Genomic DNA, 20,489 nt, shown 5'->3' on the forward strand with positions numbered 1-20,489 from the left:
GTGAGAGAAAACAACTTCATCCTTGAAACTCTCCAAAACAAACCAGAGCAAGTCAAGAGAGAAAAAAATATTTTAAACAACTGAAAATCTAAGGACCATCCAATAACCAAGTTCTCTGAGTACCTTCTTCCCACCAGCATTTTAAGATATCTTGACAATTTCAGCAGAAGGTATTTGAGAGATTTGTAAAATGTAGTCCTCTAAGATCCAATATTTATTTACTGAAACTTTAACAAAGCAATTAATGCAAAAGCAAACTGTTCACTGGCATTAAGCGCTTTTTGGTGGAGGGTGATGCCTAAGACACCAAAAATTAACTGGCTTTAATACAAAAAACCACAGAAACAGATGATTCAATCATGGCACTGCTGAAAGATATAAAAGAGCAGGACAGAAAGAAGGATATTGCAACACTCAGGCTTCAATATCAGAATCTTTATCCCTATCGATGACTTAATAAAAAACTGAGGGAAGACAGAAATTGTGGAACAACAAAAAAAAATTAGTAGCAGCAGATAATATTTTAGTTGTACTGGGAAAAATTGTAATTGATTTTCTGTCTGTGGTGTTAAAGTTGCTATCTTTGCTCTGAAAATAAATTTTCATTTTAGAAGCATAATCACATGTTAAAATAGTTCTACCTGGCATTTTCTGTCCACAAGCTCATTTTACAAGAGGGATACAAGAGCCACCATTGCTCTGTCATGTCAAGAAATCCATTTCATTTCCTTAGGAATACCTAAGATTAGAAAGCATTAAATTTGCTTTTCATCTACTATGCTGTAAAATCAGCTTGTTGAAGAAGGAACCTTTTGTCTAAATGAAGAGCAACTTTCAAACTAGAAAAGATCATGGAAGCATCAACACAGAAACTGTTTTGAAGCCAAATTTCAAATTTAAAAAAAACCCATGCAACTATTACTTTAAATGCCAAGCACTCCTCCTTGTAGCACTCCTTTCAATTAACTCAGCTTCTTACTGTGGGATTTTAAAGCAGGCTACTATAATCTACATTATTACTTAATGTGGTTTCTTCAAAAAGATCTGTTTTCTTCCATCAGCCACCGCCCTCCAACCATCCTTCTCCAGGGTTCACAAGAAGTGGGCTCTCAGCTCTTTTCAAGACCTGTCTACATGGCACACACAAAATCTGTCATGAGCAAAGGCATCATCTTTGCTGAGCAACTGTCAAAATGCAAAAGTCAAAATGAAAGAAGATTCTGCATGTAAAACAGGGAAGCAGAAAAGCCTGAGTTTTGGTTTCAGGGGAGCTCAGCTTTACAGGGCTATTTTGGACACTGATATTACATTTTTACTTGAAACACATCACAACTGTAGGGTATTTTTTGCCACTCCTACAGCACATTTGATATTAATACCAAACACTGAATGCAACAATCAGCAAAAGGGTTCAACAATTTAGAGGCCACAGAAGTTCAGGCAGCTTGATACAGACTGACAGGCTCCAGCCAGGCTTGTGTGGAATTATTTCATGTGCTGGCATTTTGTCTTCCATCACTGAAATGAGCACCTAAAGGCAAGAACACAAAGGATACAGGATAATACATCAGCACTCATTTATCATAGGGAATGCTGGCAGTGGATACTGAGAGCTTCCTATCAGGCCTTGCAAGCAGGAATTATCTGGTCATTCCTTCATTCCTCACAATGTGTCATTCCCAGACTCTGGATTTTAAAAAATATTACCTGGTTTAGAACAATCAAAAATCAAGTCCAGACTTTTTCCCTGGATGAAGGCATCTGCTTTGTGGTTAATGCTTTCTTGTTCCCAGCATTCCTGCACAGCTTCCAGGAGATAAAATTCACCATTCCCAAAGGGAAACTGAGGCATGGAACAACTCCACAAATCAGTAATTTGCTCTTCAAGAACTTGTTTGGGAGTCTCTGTATCTTTGAGTGCTTTCAATCACACATGGCACAGAATGGAAAGGCTGAACAGAATTCCACAATCACATTTTGTGAGGGATGGAGTCAAAGTATTGCAGGCAACAGTGGAGCATAATGATCATACACAGAATACAATCTTCATTTCATTTCATTCCATTCCAGGTAAGCTCAGCAAATGTTAAATAAGTGATTCACTACTTCACCACAAACTCTGCCAAACTCTTACTTTCTTTCCCAAAACTGAGTTTCAAAGAACAATCTTGAGCAACACTAAAGCATAAATTTAATTTCAGTGCAAAACTTGCTGCATGGAGGTGCTTTTGGTTGCTAAAATTAGAGGGTTTACTACAGGATTCCCCTGGCCATGACTCACAGACAATAAAGACACGGTGTGCAGCCACAGAAAAAAAGCAAACCTGAGTCTCCAATGTTAACAAGGTCTTTTCTGTCCAGTTTTTACTCCCTGTGTTACCTATGCAAAGGTAAGAATGAGGTAAATTCACAAATCACGAGGTGAATGTATCTATGTCAATTAGCAATGTGCATTACACTGTTAATATTATAAATTACACTGATTTTCACAAAAACATACACACACTGCTGAGTAACATCAATGACATTGAAAGGATGGTGTTACTCCTGTGTAGGTAAAACCTACACAGCACAGAGCAAAATTAACCCATGGAGAATGGAAATAACAGCAGAGCAGCATCTACAAAGAGATGAAATCTGAGTCACTTCACCCAGTGAAACTTCTAATGGTTCAATTTTATTTATTTTTTTCTCACTATGTGTTGGGAAAATGAGATCAAAAATAAGTATCAAAATACTTCAAATCATTTTAAGTGAAGATTATATTTAGAGGAGAAAACTATGAAGTCATGAGCTGGAATTTGCTACTCCAAGCTTTTTTCATTTAACTCATCCATAGGATTCCTTGTAAACACACAAATACCCAGAGAATGCCCTAAAGTGAAATTAAAAAGTAATAACAGCTATTTTTAACTGCAGGTAAGGAAAGCAGAGCAAAGCAGTTCTGAGCAGTCAGAAAGGACAGTCAGGCATCCTCTGAGCCCCTGCACATGGCCAGGAGCTGGCACCACCACGGTCCCCAGGGATGGGAACATCCCCCTGAGCTGCCAGGACACCTCCAAGGTGCAGTTCAGCACTTGGGAGAACTGCACCCTGTGTAGAGTTACTGCTGAAACTAAAGGGGGCTTTATTGTCTTTATTTCCAGGTGAGATTTGCATTTTGGAAGTTTTTTGCTGTCATACACACCTAGAATTTCCTTCTCCTCAGAGTACAGGGGGGTCCCATTTGAAAGCACTTTTATCCCAACACCCAGTGTAGCTGTTTAGTTCTCCTCTCAGAGAGAAAAAGGTTATTTTGTAGAGAAACAGAAATAAAGCCATCAATTAATACAATCACAATGGGTTTATACCACATTACACAATGAGATTATACAATAAATCTAGTCTGGTTAAGCCACCAAAATATAAAGACCTTCTCATTCCACCTTATTCCAGCTGTGTTCTTCCTGCTCCTCATCTCTGACAAGAGAATATGCAACTAATGCAGATGGAAACACTTGCTATAATACATTTCTGAATTTGGCAAGAGGCAGTTTTAATTTATTCTTTTCAGATTGATTGTCTGCTGCAGTAAACCAGCCTCAAATCCCCATCCCCCAAATAGCAAAGCTAAAAAAAAGAGGGAATGGGGGGGTTTAAAGCAATCTTATTATAAAATCACAGCTCTAGCAAAAGCTTTGATATCATTATTAGGTTCATACAAATTTCCTCTCTTATCTAGCTTGTTCTTCACTGTCTTAATTAGTTTAACCACATGTAGTTTGTGTTCTTTTTAACTTATTTTTTGACACAGAAACAAGCAGCTAAACTAGTATTTGCAGTCTTTAATTACACATTAAAATCTTCATCCTTGTCTTTATTTTGTACTGAAAGTACAGGGATTCCCTACAGTACAGTATTAATGTTCTGCTCCAAATGCTGCAAGGGCATCTTCTAATGGTTGGGACTGTGCAACAACTTTTAATTAATTGTCACCTTTTAATGGCACAGTTTTCACACAAACATTACCTTTAAGGCAAACATACATCAAAGAGTCAGAAATTTGCTCTTTTACAACAGAGCTGTGGTCCCCAGTAATTCTAAACTCACTGTGGGTCTGCTGCTCTGGATCTGTGCATGTTTTGGGAACAGCAGATCAACACTGCTACATGGCCCAGAGTCTCCAGAAAGATTCATCTTTTTCACTTCCCAAACACAGAGTTCCACTTAATCTTCCTCTAAGTAGATGGGAATGATTTCAAATCACTGTGCTCAGTCACACAGGGCTCCACATCACACTCACAACAATCCTGTTTGGGGGGATTATTTGTGGGATATGACAACCAAATATCAACAGCCACCAGCCCCAGGTGCTTTTTGGCTCATGTCTCTGTGACAGGCACGTGCACAGAGCTCATCACATCAGTCCACAGTGGCTCACAACACACTCATAAAAAAGCTCCATACACAGTAAAGAAATTGTGAAATCTTAATTGCATGCACTCTCTTTCCACAGTACTTGGTTATAAGGAGCTGTTGAAAAGTGAATAAATAAAATAGATTTTTTTTCTCCATGTTAAAATACATCATGAATTTTTAGCTCCTAACCAATGTTTCCTGAAGAAACCTTTGCAGAGAAGCTGTGGCTGCCCTTGGATCCCTGGAGGTGCCCAAGGCCAGGCTGGACAGGGCTTGGAGCACCCTGGGGTTGTTGAAGTGTCCCTGCCATGGCAGGGGGTGGAATGGGATAAATTAAGGTCCCTTCCAACCCAAACCATTCTGTGATTCTTTAATGCATAGTTCAGTAATTTACTATGGAAAAAGCATCATCCAAGATCCTTTTGTATTGTATGGATACAAATTATTCTCCTGTTAATGAATATCATAAGGAACATTTAGTTTTAGTCAAAGTATTTCCTTTGGACAATCTGTGTTGATCAATGCCTGCTGTTTTTTTGTAATTACTTTGTAAGAAAATATGCAGCTGTATAGTACTTAATGGAATTAAATTAAATTCAGCCTATAACTACAGCCAAGAAAAAAAAAGCATTGATTTGGCATAACAAAACAAAGATGATTACTGCAGAACCCTGCTGTCAAATATATCAACATATTAGAAGATTAAATCAAGATTAAAATGCTTAAAAGAATTGTGTTTCTAAAGATGCACAGAGCAGCAAAGCTCATGTTCTGTATCTTTGGTATCTGCACAGGTTACAAAGCATCTGTAAAGTCCCAAAGTTAACATGGTACACAACCCAAGTGAACAGCACTGAAAACATAAAACAGAGACATCAAACAGTTTAACAGCACCTATTTTTAAATTTACCCGTTACACTGAAATAAAATTTCAACTGGATTACCCCCTTCTCTCTTTTTTGGACAGAATTTGGTAAGGTACCTTTGGCTACAAGTAGTGAGAGGACCATTGTTAAATCCCTGGTATGTTACTGGATTTGATCTCACTGGAGCTAATAAAGCCTTCATGAATCAGAACTGTACTGTGGAGCTTTTTCTTTCCAGCTCCATCATACTGAACCGTAAATCCACAGAACTGAGACAGATTGCCATTACATTTAACAGCAGACTGTTTCCCCCCCACCACATTTAAACAAAACACACCCAAAGCAGCAGGACAAAGCCACAGCCAGTCACAGAGCTCTGGAACATTTGTCCCTGCTGCTGACATGGGCAACTGGGAACAAAAAATACCTGTCTTTAAAAGCTTAGAATCAACTCTCATCCAAATGACAAGGACTGGGTAAAACTCACTTGTCACATGTGAAATCCAGAAAGGAACACCCACCCAAGGGAAAACTCAGTTCAATACAGGTTAATGATGTGTCACCACCTTGGAACTGTCCCTCAGAACTTGTTGCACTGATGGTCTCAGTCAGGGGAGGTGTCCTGGCTCCACAGCCCCCGAGCACACTGCAGGCAGGGGTAAAGGGCAAAACTGCAAACTCCCACTAAAACAGCTTCACTGAAGAGCACTGCAACAGCAGTTCAACAATTAACTAAAATTAAAAAGAAAACAGCCCAATGATGTGTTCCAAACCATGCACAAGACATTAAATACTAAAATTAATGTTCAACTGGCATGGTACATGGCTGCAAAGTAATTAAACTTATTCTTGTAAATACCATTGTCTTACAATATAAAGAAGTGATTTTTAATCTCTTTTTCTTTCATATAAAAGGGGATTAATTTGTGGAGCAAAAGGGTCACATGTTTCAGCAACATGTTCTTTTACAGTTCCTGTTGCACTCTCTTGCTAAAATCAAGCTAAAGAATTCCATGAGAAACTTAAACATGAACAGGGATATGAAATGAGCTCCCAGTCTTGACAGTTATTGGAAACTGATCTCTTCCTTATTAATACAATTCCCCATCATGTACCAAAAGATATCTCCATGTTCCAGAATGCAAACAGAGTTTTAATCTTTAATTATATTCCCAACCTCAGCTCTTCTGGAGAGAAGTACAGATGTGGGCCTGAGGATTATTGCTTTATTACATTATCATCTCCATGGTATTTAATGAATATTGATACTTAATGCAGCTTTGCCAGTACAGGCAAAGAAGAATTTCACAACTGCACAAAGAACTTCTGATGACTTTTCTCAAAACAGAAAATATAGCCACAAACTTCATTCTTCTACTCCTGAATACTCCAGGAGGAGGCCCAAAGTTTGGAGCCCAGTTCTCAATACTGAAATTTTGCAATAACAACAGTGCCTGTTAAATAACCCCACCCCTGCACCTTGTGTCACACTGAACTGAATCAGATTCATCAGGGAATTTGGGTTGGAAGGGACTAACAGAGCATAATTTAAACAAGTTCTCTTAAAAATTACAAAACTTAGAAACATTTATTAGCTTAAGCATGTTTTGCCATTACCTTTAGAAAAACCTGCCTCCTTCCTACATACTGAAAATCCCTGAACTTAGGAAGCAATTAGATGTTGTTTATAAAACAAAATGCCAAAAAAATGCTTTCCTCCAAAAAAGACTCTTGGCAAAGGACTCAGGATTTTTCCTTAATGCAAAAATAAGAAATTATACAAGTTAAGTTCCAGAGAATTTATACTGGCACATCTGATGACTGGGTGTATAGCTTTTTATACATACATATACATACATATATATAAATATATATATATACACACATATATATGTTAAAAACAGCAACTTTTTATTTAATACTAAATCTTTCCTTAAATTCGAGTATCCTGAGGAAAGCTCTTGACCAAAGCCAATAGAATCTGACAGTACTAATTATAAGACAGGACCATTAAACAGGTAAGACATTAATGCTGTGACAGAAGGACACTTTGAGTATGCTGGTATTGAATCAAGTTCCAATAAACACAGAGTTTGGGATATCTGCACAGTTCTGTTCCAAATCCAGATGAACAAATACCTGCTGAGCCAGGAAATTAACTTTTTATGGAATCCACTTGGAGCATCTTTAGCTAATGCAGCTCCAAAGGATGCAGAAAGTAGAAACTTCTTTTGAATATATCCTTCTTCTCTAGAAGAATCATGCAGATGAATTCTGAGATGTAAAGAGCAGATCAGAGACCTCTCACCCAGAACAATGAACAGAAATAAAGTGGCCATCCAGAGTTTCTATATCATCAAGTCCTTGTTATCTCCTAAAAGAAAAGTTATCTCCACAGAATTTTTTTTTACTCATTCATCTAGAACAGTATCATAGGCAGCACTGTCTTTTCCTTTATTAAAAAAAAACCAACAAAGAAAAGTAATTTTGCTGGCATGTTCCTAGCAATAGAGTACAAATTTGCAGAGATTTTTACTCAATCTATTACAGTATTTTCACTGTCAAGTTAGGGCATACATCAGACCACAAGAGATTTACAAGGCAACTTGAAGAGCCTTAAAACAAAGAATCTGGACTCTCTTTTACTCAAACCTCTCTGTTCATTGAGCCTGAAGTTGTCAAACAAGAACAAGACTTCAACTTGTTTATTGTTTATAGTGTGCTTATTTCTCCAAAACCACAAAGTGACAACAAATGACCCTAAAAGGCACCATAAAGGGCAAGAGTCTCAGTACCTTCTGTGGTGATCAAGTTCTTGTTCTGGCAATTTTCTTGCAGACAGAGAAGACAGATGATTAATCTGGGAGCACTGAGAAAGCCCCACACAACAGAGCTATCAAAATCACAGGGCTTCCCACTGAGACCCCTACAAATTCCCATTAAAACTGACTGACTCTTGTGTGTGCCACTGAACTGCACTGCAAGGACACAGACACACCCTGGGTTTCCTCTTTTCTCCCTTCTCCAGCTCCCAGGGGCTCACTGCTGTTGTTTTCCAGCTGGACAGTGACCCACCAGATTCCCTGGGGTCCCAGCAGGGTGGTCCAGCAGCAGGAATCACCCTGTGCACTCCCTGCTCTCAGCACTCCCCCAGAGAATTCTGCTCCCTCAGGGTCTCAGAGACAATTCCATAACTGCAAATTTGCTTTAGACATGTGGTGCCAAGCAAAACAATACCAGATTAATTAACTGCACCAATTAATACAATTCCAGAGGAAGAGAAAAGCGACGCCATCATTTTATTGTCTTTATTTCTTGATTCCCAAGCAGGAGCAGCCACCCTGGTTTTCAGCAGGGCTGCAGGCAGACGCTTCCCCAGGCACTGAGAGGAGCTGACAGCTCTCAGCACTTCAGCAAAAGCTGCCTTGAGATTCCTTAACAGAAGGAAAGAACCCGCAGCCAGATGAGAGGCATGTGAGGGAACGCATCCATTAGCACGTACAGGGAGATGTCTTGTTAATAGAAGACAGAAGGAGGGACAAAGCAGGCAGAGAAAGCAGCCAGCAGTTAGTCATTTTCTCACACAGATCATTTGGCTGGGAATGAGACACACATCAATCCAGCCTTCCTTTCTGCGCTTTCAGAGCCAGGGAAAACCGATACTGAAAAGCAAAACCGAACGCCAAAAGGGCTCTCATCAAAACTGCTCAGCACCCTCAGAAAGCCTCAAATAACAAACAGGGAGAAAATGCAGATTTTCCTCATAGTGGTTGCATAGGGCAGAGAACTTGCATTTTCAAAACCACCTTTTGGATTCAAAATCGCTGCTCTGTTTCAGATGTTTACTAGTGAAGAGTTAGAGGTTGTCACCTCCAAAGCAGAGCACATCACAAGACAGCCTAAGGCTGGGGAGGAAAAGGGGTGAGGACCCACCAAGAATCACTTTTACCATCAGCAAAACCCTTTCTCCAGCTCCTTCTGTGAGCATAAAAGAGGAAGAGATGGCTGAGCCTCCACAGTTTGCTTTGTTTGATTGGTTTATTTTAAAAAAGAAGGCATTTTGGAGGGGAAAGAAGAAAAGCAGAGCAGGGATAGACACTGAAGTCTTGGTTTTTCTGCTGTATCACCCCTTTATGAGGAGAAACACCATTTAGGAATGTTTAGTTTGTGGAATAGAACCCAAGTCTCACCCCAGCAGCACAGATCAAAGACCTGGATGAACAAGGAAATTGCTCAGCTGGCAGCACTGCCATCGAGAACGTGAAGTGCAATAGCCAAAGTTACTCATGCAGTTTCTTCAGGGAACAGGACCATAAATAAACAGACAGTAACCTGCCCTCTAATACTACCTTTAACTCAAATACAGGCATGTTTACTAGCAAACTAGCCATGTGCAAAATCTGCATGAGAATAAATTTGTTTAAGGAGATTCTTTGCCCAAATCATCACCTCTGATAATTCCTGAGCAAGTGTTTCCTGCATCCCTTTGCTGGCAGAAAGGATTTACTGCAGTGTTGATATTCACTCCAACCTGCTCTCCTGAAATGACATTTTGGCATAAAGCTGGTTTCAGCCACTTCTGTTTAAGAAAAGCTCTAGATAATATAGTTGCTCTGAACAACATTTAATAAACACTTGACTCATTGTTACTCAGCCCAATGACTTGTCACTGAACTTAATTTTAATAGCATACATCAAAGCAAAAGTATCCCTTTCTTGATGAATTAATAGAGCTAAAAAAAAAAAAAAAATCCTTGAATTGTCATGGGAATATTAGGATGCAGGATGCCCTTTCAAGGAGATCTGTAGCTTTGCATCTGGATGTTTTCTTCTTTTGCATTTTATAAAAATGAAGGGAAAAAAAAACCCCACTGCATGATTCATCACTATTTGCATGAAACTACAGCAAAATCAAGATATTAAAATCCATTTGTCACACCTTTTTTTTTCTTTTTTAATACTTTTCATAAGCCTATTTTCATAAGTCTTTTCATAATCTTCTTCTGTCCTGTGTTGGAAACAAGATATTGAGCCCAACAGGTATTTGATTTGCCTTAATATCACTATTATTCTCTTAAGACACACCAAGATAGCAAACAAGAACAAATATGGAAAGGTCAAAGAGAAGCCAGGGAGGAGGAAACCAGTGACAGATAAAGGGCCAGCTCAGCAGAAACACATTTTCCCTGTGAATAATGCTGGAAGTGGTAATAAGATACTGAAACATAATTCAACTACTGCCCAAAGTTTAGCTACCACACTAAAATTTCAGTCTGTCTGCAGATCCTAGGTAAATGCACCACTGAAGGAAAATCATCTGCAGATAACAGGACATGTAATACCTTTAAATATGTGTATTATGCATCTTAAATTAAGATTGATACAGCTGCAACTGATAAGGAACAGATTTTTCTAGGCACAAATAGAAGTTAGCTCTTTATTTGTATTTTTAGTAACCAGAGATGCCATGACTTAGAAATGAAACAAAAAACCAGCACAATACTTTAAACCTCTGAAAAAACTGTTTTAACTGATGTAACTCCAGTTTATAGACTTCCTGGAAAAGAAAGTCCAGTTGAAGCCCCAGATACCTGAACAAAGGAAAACTAAGCAGCCAGTTTGTCACAAGACTGCCCTGTTCCATCACACATATCAGAGAAACAACATCTGGTTTTCACACTACTGCTGGAGCCCCCTTCAAACCATTCTCCTTTGTCTGATCCACTGGTAAAACAACAGAGCTTTTATGGAATCCTGAATTACCAGCACTTTAAAGTTAATATACAAGGGGAAAGCTCTACTGACTCTGATTTTTTTTTCACATTTCTTTTAAGAAAAAACCATCTAAACATTGACCTGTGAAATCTGGTGACAACAGGGACTTTTATTATTGCAACTATGAGGTTTTTGGTAGCACAGTGTTTATACATCAGTGACTCTTGTTTTGTGAAGAAAAACAGAGCAGTTTCCACAAACTACAAGGATGCTCAGCATAATGAACAACTGCTTATAGCACTTCATTTTCTACATAATAATCATTTTCTTACATGGAACTAAATATATTTCAGGCAGTTTATTAATTTATAAACTTCCTCGTGTACGTCTCTGTGTTTCTGGCATCGCTACACACAGGCTGCTTAAAGTGTTGATACTCTGTGTCCTCAAACAGTTTCTAAGTGTCCTCATAATTGCCTGTCACCTGTAAAAGAGGTTTAGATCGATGCAAAATTAACATATGGTGAACAGATGGACTTGGAACAGACGTTTGCCGAGCAAGTACTCACACCAAAGACTTTTTGGCTTCAGTCTTTCAGGACCTTCAGAAAAGTCCTACTTGAAGCTCCAAGTCATAACAATCAGGTGAACATCATTCCTCAATGACAAGCTCGTGTTGCAAAAAGTTTTTTAATGCCCTGCTACAAAGAGAATGAGTACAAATGCAAGCAGGAGGTTGCTTATGATGATGATTGAAAATTAAACCAAAAAAACAATTAGTTAATAAGAAATATTGCAACTCCCCCAGTGTGGAAACTCTTCCAAATATTGCATTACTTACTGAGGAGGCAGGACAAGCGTTGTTGGCTGGGCTTTTGGTCTTCTCTTTGCAGAAACTCCCATCTGGTTGGCTGAACGTTTCAGAGACTGCTGATTCAAAAGGCCAGATGCCAGCCCAGCATGGTACTGCAACTGGATAAGAAAAAACATATATATATATCTATATATATATTAAAATACACTGCAGTACTCTCTCTGTGTCAGCTCTCTGCTACCTGTGGCACCTGATTCAAATTACAGCCAGTCAGGAAGTTAATGTGTGGCATTTCAGAGATATTGCTTGGTGGAAGACAATAGGGACAAAAGCACACGGAAAAAGTCTGCTGTGAAATGGGTGTGAGGAGAAAGTTATGCATTAGGGCAAGTAAAATGATGAATCAAGGACTTCCTCTCAAGTCTAACTCTGTTGAAACTTGGGCTTGCTTTTACATTGAGACTCTTTCTCCTCTCTAGGGACTAAACATTCTCACTTTAGGAAAAAGATAAGAGGAAGATAGATGCAGCCCTTTCACAATATAAACCAGCTTTTTAGAAATAACACTCATCTTTTTCTTCTTAAACATAAAACCACAAAACATTTGCAAAGGAGTTTCTACCACTGTAAAGAAAAATCTTGCTTTTAAAATCCCTGCTTGCACATCTCCACAGCACCGCAGAACAATTCACATTCAGCAGCTTTCTCCTCAAAACTTCTCTTTTCCTTGCCAATAAAAGACAAATTTCTGAAGGACACGACGTGAATCGGCAGGATTTGAGTGCACTCCCACAGCTCTCAGATTTAAGAACAGCTACAGGGCTCTGCCTGTCCTGCAACCACCTCCAAGTGCAACAAGTTCTGTTCTGAACACTTTCAATCACATCCTGAGCTCCCCCTTTTTGAACTGGAAGGGGGAGGAAGAGTCAGTGTCAGACAAATGTGATTTCCTGCATCATTCCAGTACCTGGATCTACGTGTTCATTACATTGTCTAAAGATTTGCTGTGAAAAAGCTGAATTGTTTCACACTTTAACACCTCTAACCCCATGGTCTGTACGTCAAAAATGGGTTATGGTCAGAAAGTATGATTTAAAATGTTCAGAAAATAAAGAGGTCTTAGACCAAGCTGAGTGAAAAGGAGGGAAGCAAAGCTTGGAATGATGATGCCAGTGTGACTCAGGTGTCACTGCCCAGCACATCCAGGATTTCCAACAGCTCCTGGTTCCTCTGGCTGCTCTGCCACGTGGCACAACATGAAGACACATCACATTCCTAATGGGAAGAGAGCTGTGCTCTGCCAGGGAAGGGGGAATTTTATTGCCCCAACCAATGGATTTTGCTCAAATGTGTTTTTCTCTGACAGTTTTCTGAAATAAAAAAAAATCAATGAGAGCGATGGAGGGTCCATGTTTGAAAGGTGATGTTTCAGTGTCAGGGGCTTAGTTTTCAATCTTCCCTGCCTGGATGTGCAGGGAGTGCAATATGCAGGGAATTAAAGGCAGAGACAGCTCTGGCAGAAGAGCCTGTTGACTCCAGAAATATGCTTTTCCTTTTCTTTCTTGCACCTATTTGTGCTGGTGACACCATTCCTGATGTTCCCTGTGCAGGTATTTCAGGTAAACAGCATTATCTCAGAGATGGAGGTAATCACCAGTACTAATCAGAGATGGATTTTAAAGGTAACCTCTTAAAAACATTTCATAACCTCCCAGCTAATGACATTTAGTGGTCAGGCATTAAAAAAACAACCAAAAAACTACAAAATGCAAAAAAAAAGAAATAGATTCTAAACCACAATTTTGTCCTCAAGGCCAAGTCCCAAGTGATAAAGTTATTTTTGTTAATTGTAAGTATTTCTTCATAATCTACCTTTGCTCTTAGGAATGCAGGTCCAACTGTCAAAACCTGTAAGGGCCATTAAATATTTACCAAACCATCTTTATAATGGGAGAAAAGGTCAAAGTTAATAAAACTGACAGGCAGCTTCTGTCCAGCTTGATTTATACATTATTAAAGCATCACACACTGTACTGCACAGAGTGCTCTCCTTTTTGGGGACAGGGGGTGTTCACTGAAGGGATCAGGAAATTGTTTCTTAATCATTTTTCTGAGGAGCAGAAGAAATACTGAAAACAGTGCCAAAGCAGGACCACAAAGTCAAAACTATGACCAGGAGATTCATGGTCTGATGGATAATCCAGGTGCCATTCAGTTCCCTTTTCCTCTTACAAAATAAACACCTTTATCTGCCAGCACTGACCATGAGAGCAAATCTCAGCTAAAAACACATCAATCCCCCCAAATTTTTGCTTGCTAACAAGAGAATGCCATTTCCAAACTCGCTTCAGGGAGAAGTGCTGAGATGCAGTGCCAGAGGATGCTGTGGGTGCTAAAAGGCTCATGCAGGGGGGCTGAGATGAGCTGGTGGGACACAAATCCTTTTTGGGGTTAATGAACACACAGAAACTACACAGGGCTCAAGGAGTCCTGAATCCAGGGAATGCTGGAAGAGCACTGGGGAGGAGGTTGTGGGCAGGTGCTACAGCTGGAGATGAGACAGGGGGTGGCAGAACTTTGGGCTGGAACAGCAGAGCTGTGTTCAGCCCCTCTGGGGGTCTGACACCCCAGGACCCAGAGCCACCAAAAATCCCAAAACTGCCGATGGTCAAACCTGCCCAACGCATTCCCAGCAACATTCCCAACAACCTCCCCTCTGCTTCTGTGCCCAGTGAAAGCAGAATGGTGAATACTCACTGAAATGAGCACTCTGCAGCACTAGGTAGTTGTGCAAATCATTCCCCTATCAGCTGTAAAGGAATTCCCCATCACTACTGCAAAGTGTCCACGTTTTCCAGCTTTGGGGAATTCCACCTGGCTTGTGTGAGGCTGAGCTCTTCCTAATGAAATCTTTTTCTGCATAATATCAATAAGATTGATCCATTTTCCCCAATACATGCAGATGAAATAGAAAATCTATTTCAGAAAACCAAGAAATCAAAACCAGCAACAACAAAAATCAATTTACAACGTTTAGCAGCCAGGACATACCCCAGTGCCAGCTTGTACAGGTTTATGATGCATCTCATGATAGCTGATATTTTTCAAAAACCTGCAGTTCCAAGTAGATGTGTGAATTTTACATTTTAAAATCAGAAGTGACTCTTCTTAGGAAAACAGGAAAGGTACTGAAAATAACACTTCAATATATACAAAAGCTTTATAGGAAGCTAAACAAAAATAGAACTTGGATTACTTCTAAATTATTTTTTTAAGATTAATTATTTTTCTACATTAATGGCCACATGGCTATATTTTCTACAACAAAATGCTATCATTAGTATTTCACATTTTTAGTGTTCCTGAGTATATGAAAATTATATTCATATATTAACAGCTTTTAATCTTCCTCACTAAGTGAAAAGCATCAACAGAGAAAGCACTTGGGAGTCACTTTTCTCACAGTTGTAATTGTAAGGAGGGCAATTTCTTCATCTACATAACATGTCTTTGACTTTCACAGGAACTATTTAAACAAAAAAAATTGTATTAAAGAATTTCAGATCTGGTTTAGCAGTGAAAGCATTAATATTTTTAAGAAGTTAGTCACATAGTATTTTTTCCTTACTCTACCCCAGTGACTCTTCTTACCAGAACTAAGGTAACACCTCCTAAAACAATGAAAATAACCAAAAAGAGCCTCCCCATCCCCCAAAAAATCCTGTCTTGAACAGATATCTTTTAGATTTGGAGCAGACAGAAAAGTTCTGCCAGAGCCAGAACCCTGCAGAAAATCCCCTTTGTTCAGCTGAAAAGCACCAAGCACATTGTGACACGTTTCCATCTTAGCTGTAGGGTTACTCTGCAGTTATGAAACCACAAACATGAGTACAGTGCTCATTTAAAACTTTGAAAACTAAAGCTTCATCATTAGAATCAAGCTGGGTCTAGAGGTCTTTAGTTTCCATAATTCATGGGCTGGAGATTTTGCATGTGCTGACTGCTGCCCAGACAAGAGAGAACACTGCACTTACTGACAAGGCCATCCAAAGTTGCAAAAATTGGTTGAAAGAAAGTAAGAATCAGGGGAAAAAAAAGAATAAGAGAAAAAGAAAAAAGCAATTGGAGCATTAGCAACTGGTCACATCAGCTCACAGTTGCACATTTACATTTTGCCATTAATTAAAGCTTCCTAAGCACCAACACTTTAAAAAGTGAAATCAGAAGAATGATTTTCTTTGTAATCACTGTTATTTCTTCCATTCTTATGCAAATACTTAGTGATCATATATATAAACAGAAAAACATTTTCTCAGATCTAGGTAATGTTAAGTTTATTTCCATTCCTCCAAGGAATGCCTTTTAGAGAGGTGGCTGCCACACACTCACCCACTGTGGCATTTTCTGAGTTCACTGCAATCCTGCACATTTGCCTCCTTTAGGATGCACAGTGCTCTGCCCCTCATCATTAAACAACTTCTCCCTTGCAGATGAAAAGGGATTTGTCTATTATGATAAAACTCTACTTGTTCTTTTGAAAAGAGCAACGAGCAAGCAAGCAGGACACTCCCACAGTTTCATCTCTGCAGACTACAGTAGGCAAGAGAGAAATTATACTACCTTAATTGATATTTTTAAGCTTTTTTCAGATAATGAGGCCTGTTTGGAAATTCTCTTTTTCTCCAAACAACGTTTGATCATTTTTAGGACAGCTGAATTCTTGACTTGACCAATACAGCATCAGTAAGCCAAAAGAAAAGTCTCCAATTTCTTTACTCATTGGTTTTCCTCTTGTTGAGCTGGCTTGCAGGCTTTTCAATTATTAGGAAAGTTAGACAGTGTGTCTTTGCTCCATTTTACTATTTAATTAAGACACTTTATTCTATTTTTTAAAAGCATTTATGCCCCCTGAACACCTTCCAGTTTACAAAAATATTTAAGCAAGAAACACCTATCCACGACAGGAGCAAAGGCTGCTCCCACCCTTTTCTTTTTTAAATCCCTGTGCAAAAGTTACTACACCTTTTGCCAAACACCCTGAGCTGACAACTGTGACAATAATGAGCTCACACTTCTCACTGTCCTTTCTCATGCCTGGGCTGGGTCTTGTATTGCAGAGAGATGCCACAGCCTCATCCTGATCAATAAATTGGATATGGAGCAGCCTGGGAACATCAGTCCTGCACAGGGCTTCTCTCTTAGGTCTCTCTTCTCCCTCCCTCCCTGACCTAGGGAGCTCAAAACCAAGTATTTTTATTGACACAATAGTAAGAAATGCATTGATACACATCCCTGTTTCTTTTAATGCTTTGTCTTTGCTACAGGTTTTATTCCATTGTCTCTGAACTCCTGTTTTTGCTGAGAGTGCTGTTTTAATTAGTGTCAGATTTCAGCCCTAAAGTGTGTTCTTCCCATACTTTTCTTTCTAAAACACTGAAGTTGTGCTGATGAATGACTGCTGATGAATGTTCCCTCATTCCAATACTGCTTGCAAGTCTTTGGCTTTTAACCATGCAGAGATAGCAAATCTCGTGGCACTTTCTTCAAGGAATTGGTCAAAACTTCAGCATCTGCATCCTTGCTGCCAATAAAATGACCTGCACTGTTCAAACTCTCTGCAAAAGCCACTACCTCGTCTCCATGTTTTTAAAAAAAGTCCTGAATCCATTTAATAAAGTGACATATTCTTGCTTTTTAGATAATGTCAACACAAAGGGACACTAGACAGCCACCAGGCTGAATTTTAAAGGGATCTAGTGCTTGAAATGGATAAAGAGGCAGAGTAATCATAATCTGGGGTTACAAGCTACTTTATTTACTCTTTAGAAGAATAACTGTATTTTATGCTTAAAATGTTTATACCTCCAGGTATTCTGAAGGGTTGGAACACACACAATTACTGAAAGATAACTAAATGAACTGGCATTTATTTTGTTGTATATGCAGCTACCATATAAACATAACAGAATTACAAAAAGCAGAGCAGAATTATTACACTGTGTTCTGCATCTAAATGACAAAATAAAAGCAGGTGCAGTAACAAACAGCAGCATTTTCAAGAAACCCTGAGCTGAAGGCTGGTGCTTGGTACAGAGATTGTCCAGAATAGGTAAATGGTCTCAGTGCCACTCTGTGGAGTGTATTCACAATTGTGTGCTCCTTTAATGGACTTCATTAAAGTCTAAAAACCCAAGAAGTGCACATGATCAATATCTGACAGAAAATCCTAATTCCTTTTTGACAGAAGCATTATCTTTGTATAGGACAAGTAATCTGTAGCAGGGCAAAGTCATCATTAAACTCCAAGATAAGGAGACAATTAGTACCTTCCCCCAGAGCTCTGTGCTCCCTTAAAGAGTAACCAGAACTCTGGAGACACTGCTCTCCTGCTAAAATTAGTATTTTCTAAAGCCCCAGACTAAATCTTTGGTGTCAGGGGCTCAGGTGGCAGCTGTGTCAGTATGAAGAATGACCTGCTGCCTCTGTGATGGGTGCTCAGGTGCCTAGATAAGAAATGGGAAGATACTTTAAGCCTAAATGGCAGAATAAAGGGCTGCAATCAGGTACAGAAACACTCCCCAAACTGTCCAGCACCATGCCATGATTTGCAGCTCTGAGGGAGGTATTCACTACAGCAAACAAAGCACTGTACAGACAAATCAAGAAATTAATACTCTGCAATAAAATGTCTAGATGGTGCAGTTTATGTAAATCCAACCAGCACAGTGCACAATCAGACAGGCAGTCAAAGCAGAGATGGGGAAACCCATTAGTGGGAAGGCAGTGGAACAATAACAACACCCAGTACTTGTGCTGCTGATTTATTCTTTCCCTAACTCATTAAATTTAATTATTTCAACTCCTGTTAAAAGCCTTTCCTTAGCTTTAGCCACTTGCACAATAATTAAAAGGAACAATATCTTCAGACTTTAGGCAGATTCCCATAGTGAGTGTCTGACAACAGCCCAGCTGAGGGTTTTCCTGGCAGCACAGGGAAACCTGGCTTTCCTCAGCCTCCTGTGCCTTTCCTGAAGGGGAAATTGGAAGATCCCAACCCCACAGTTCCTCCCAAGGCTCTGCTGAGCTACATCAGACATCATCACTCTCTTCTGCTCCAGGTGACCACCCTGCTGTACCAGCAGAAGGGGTTGAAGGAATATTATTTAAACTGAGCTGAAGGTGCCAAATTAGGAGCAAATTCTTTCCTAAATGGTTACTTTTGCTAATATTTTTCTTTACATCTAGCAGGCATCCTAAAGCAAGGCTGCAGGGGATGCTGATTTCCAGCCTGCCAGCAACAAGCAATTAAAGCTGGAGACTTCTGGAACAGAGTGCATGAGGCCTATTTCCCTATTAGAACATTCCTACTACAGAATTTTCATGATCAGATTAATTTATCCACCTTTTCTAGACACTATGAAGTAACCCACAGAAAATATTCCTCCACAAAGAGGAGCAAATCTTAAATTAAAGGTCACTGCTACCACTAGCTTGAATAAGAGGTTTTAACTCTCACCCTTCCCATGCAACACCAGGGACTTTTACAGAGACAAACCCTGGAATCTCACAAACCCACAGGTGTCTGGAATTTCTGAAAAATCAGATTAAAAGATATTTAAAGTTAGACATCCAAAAAATAAGAAGACAATTGATAGAGGTCTAAGGCAAATTATTTCTTTAGACATCAAAGAGTTAAGTTATGAATGTTTTTGGGAAGGCAAAAAGAATCTATCAGGCTTGATTGATAAAAGTGTAGCTTTTAACTAAGACTGAAAAAATGGAAGACTGGCAACATTCTTTTCCAGAATAATATGCTTCCTCTGCTTTTTTTCAGCATAGTGCACATAAATCAAAGAAATGTTAAAGAGGCCCATACATCACAAGCTGGCATTTCTAAACTATTTACAAAATCTGTAATAGTCAAGAGGATGGAAAACACAAAAGTGTGACCAGCAAAGTTCCTGAAAGAATAAAAGGCAGTGCTACCATCCCAGCAGGGTAAAGGCTGGAAACAATGACTGTAGACTTTAAAACCATCAAAGTGAGACAATCCTGATAATGCAAGCTTGCAAAAAGCAAACAGGATGGTTTTATCAGCCAAATCTGGAGCAGAGCACTGAGTGCCATGTCCAGGGATGGTGACTTCACCTTCCTGGCCAGCCCCTTCCAATGCCTGAACTCCCTTTGTGTGGAGAAATCCTTCCTCGTGTCCAACCTGAACCTCCCTGGCAAATGCTCCAGGGTTTGAAGCACAAAAGCAGGGCTGACCCCACTGCAGCCAGCCAGCCCCAGAAACAGCAGAACTCCAGTGCTGAGTTTTGCATCCATCACATTTTCACATCCCCACATCCATGCACACAACAGATTTCAACAGATTAGGTTTTTCCTCAACTTTTACAGATGAGAATCCCATCTCCCCTTCTGAAAGGAAAGAAGTGGATTATGGAAAGTTTATGTGTCCATCTGTTGGAGATGTCACACTCTGACTAGAGAGTGCAAAAAGCACAGAGATGTTTTACAACCAAATCCCCAACTTAGTGCAGTCTGAACGAGTGGAAGAGCCATATGCTTTACAAAAATACACCTCTTTTGCTACACATTTTTGTGCCACAGCACAAAGAGTAACAGTTCGGAAGCTGCTGCAATCTTTATTTCTGAAAATAGATCACATATTCTTACTCTCATCTGCCACACTC

At 39.5% G+C, this 20,489-nt stretch overlaps 1 protein-coding gene across 1 annotated transcript in view; it reads right to left on the reverse strand.

The window, feature by feature from the left end:
• The window catches only part of MED27 (mediator complex subunit 27), an 83,500-nt gene that overhangs the window by 38,330 nt on the left and 24,681 nt on the right, over nt 1-20,489 (reverse strand). Inside the window, exon 3 of the mRNA XM_033077612.1 lies at nt 11,821-11,951. Within this exon, the coding sequence (XP_032933503.1) occupies nt 11,821-11,951 (131 nt within the window). The remainder of the gene's footprint in view (nt 1-11,820; nt 11,952-20,489) is intronic.

The sequence above is a fragment of the Catharus ustulatus genome, chromosome 21, assembly GCF_009819885.2.
Source record: "Catharus ustulatus isolate bCatUst1 chromosome 21, bCatUst1.pri.v2, whole genome shotgun sequence".
NCBI classification, from domain to species: Eukaryota; Metazoa; Chordata; class Aves; order Passeriformes; family Turdidae; genus Catharus; species Catharus ustulatus.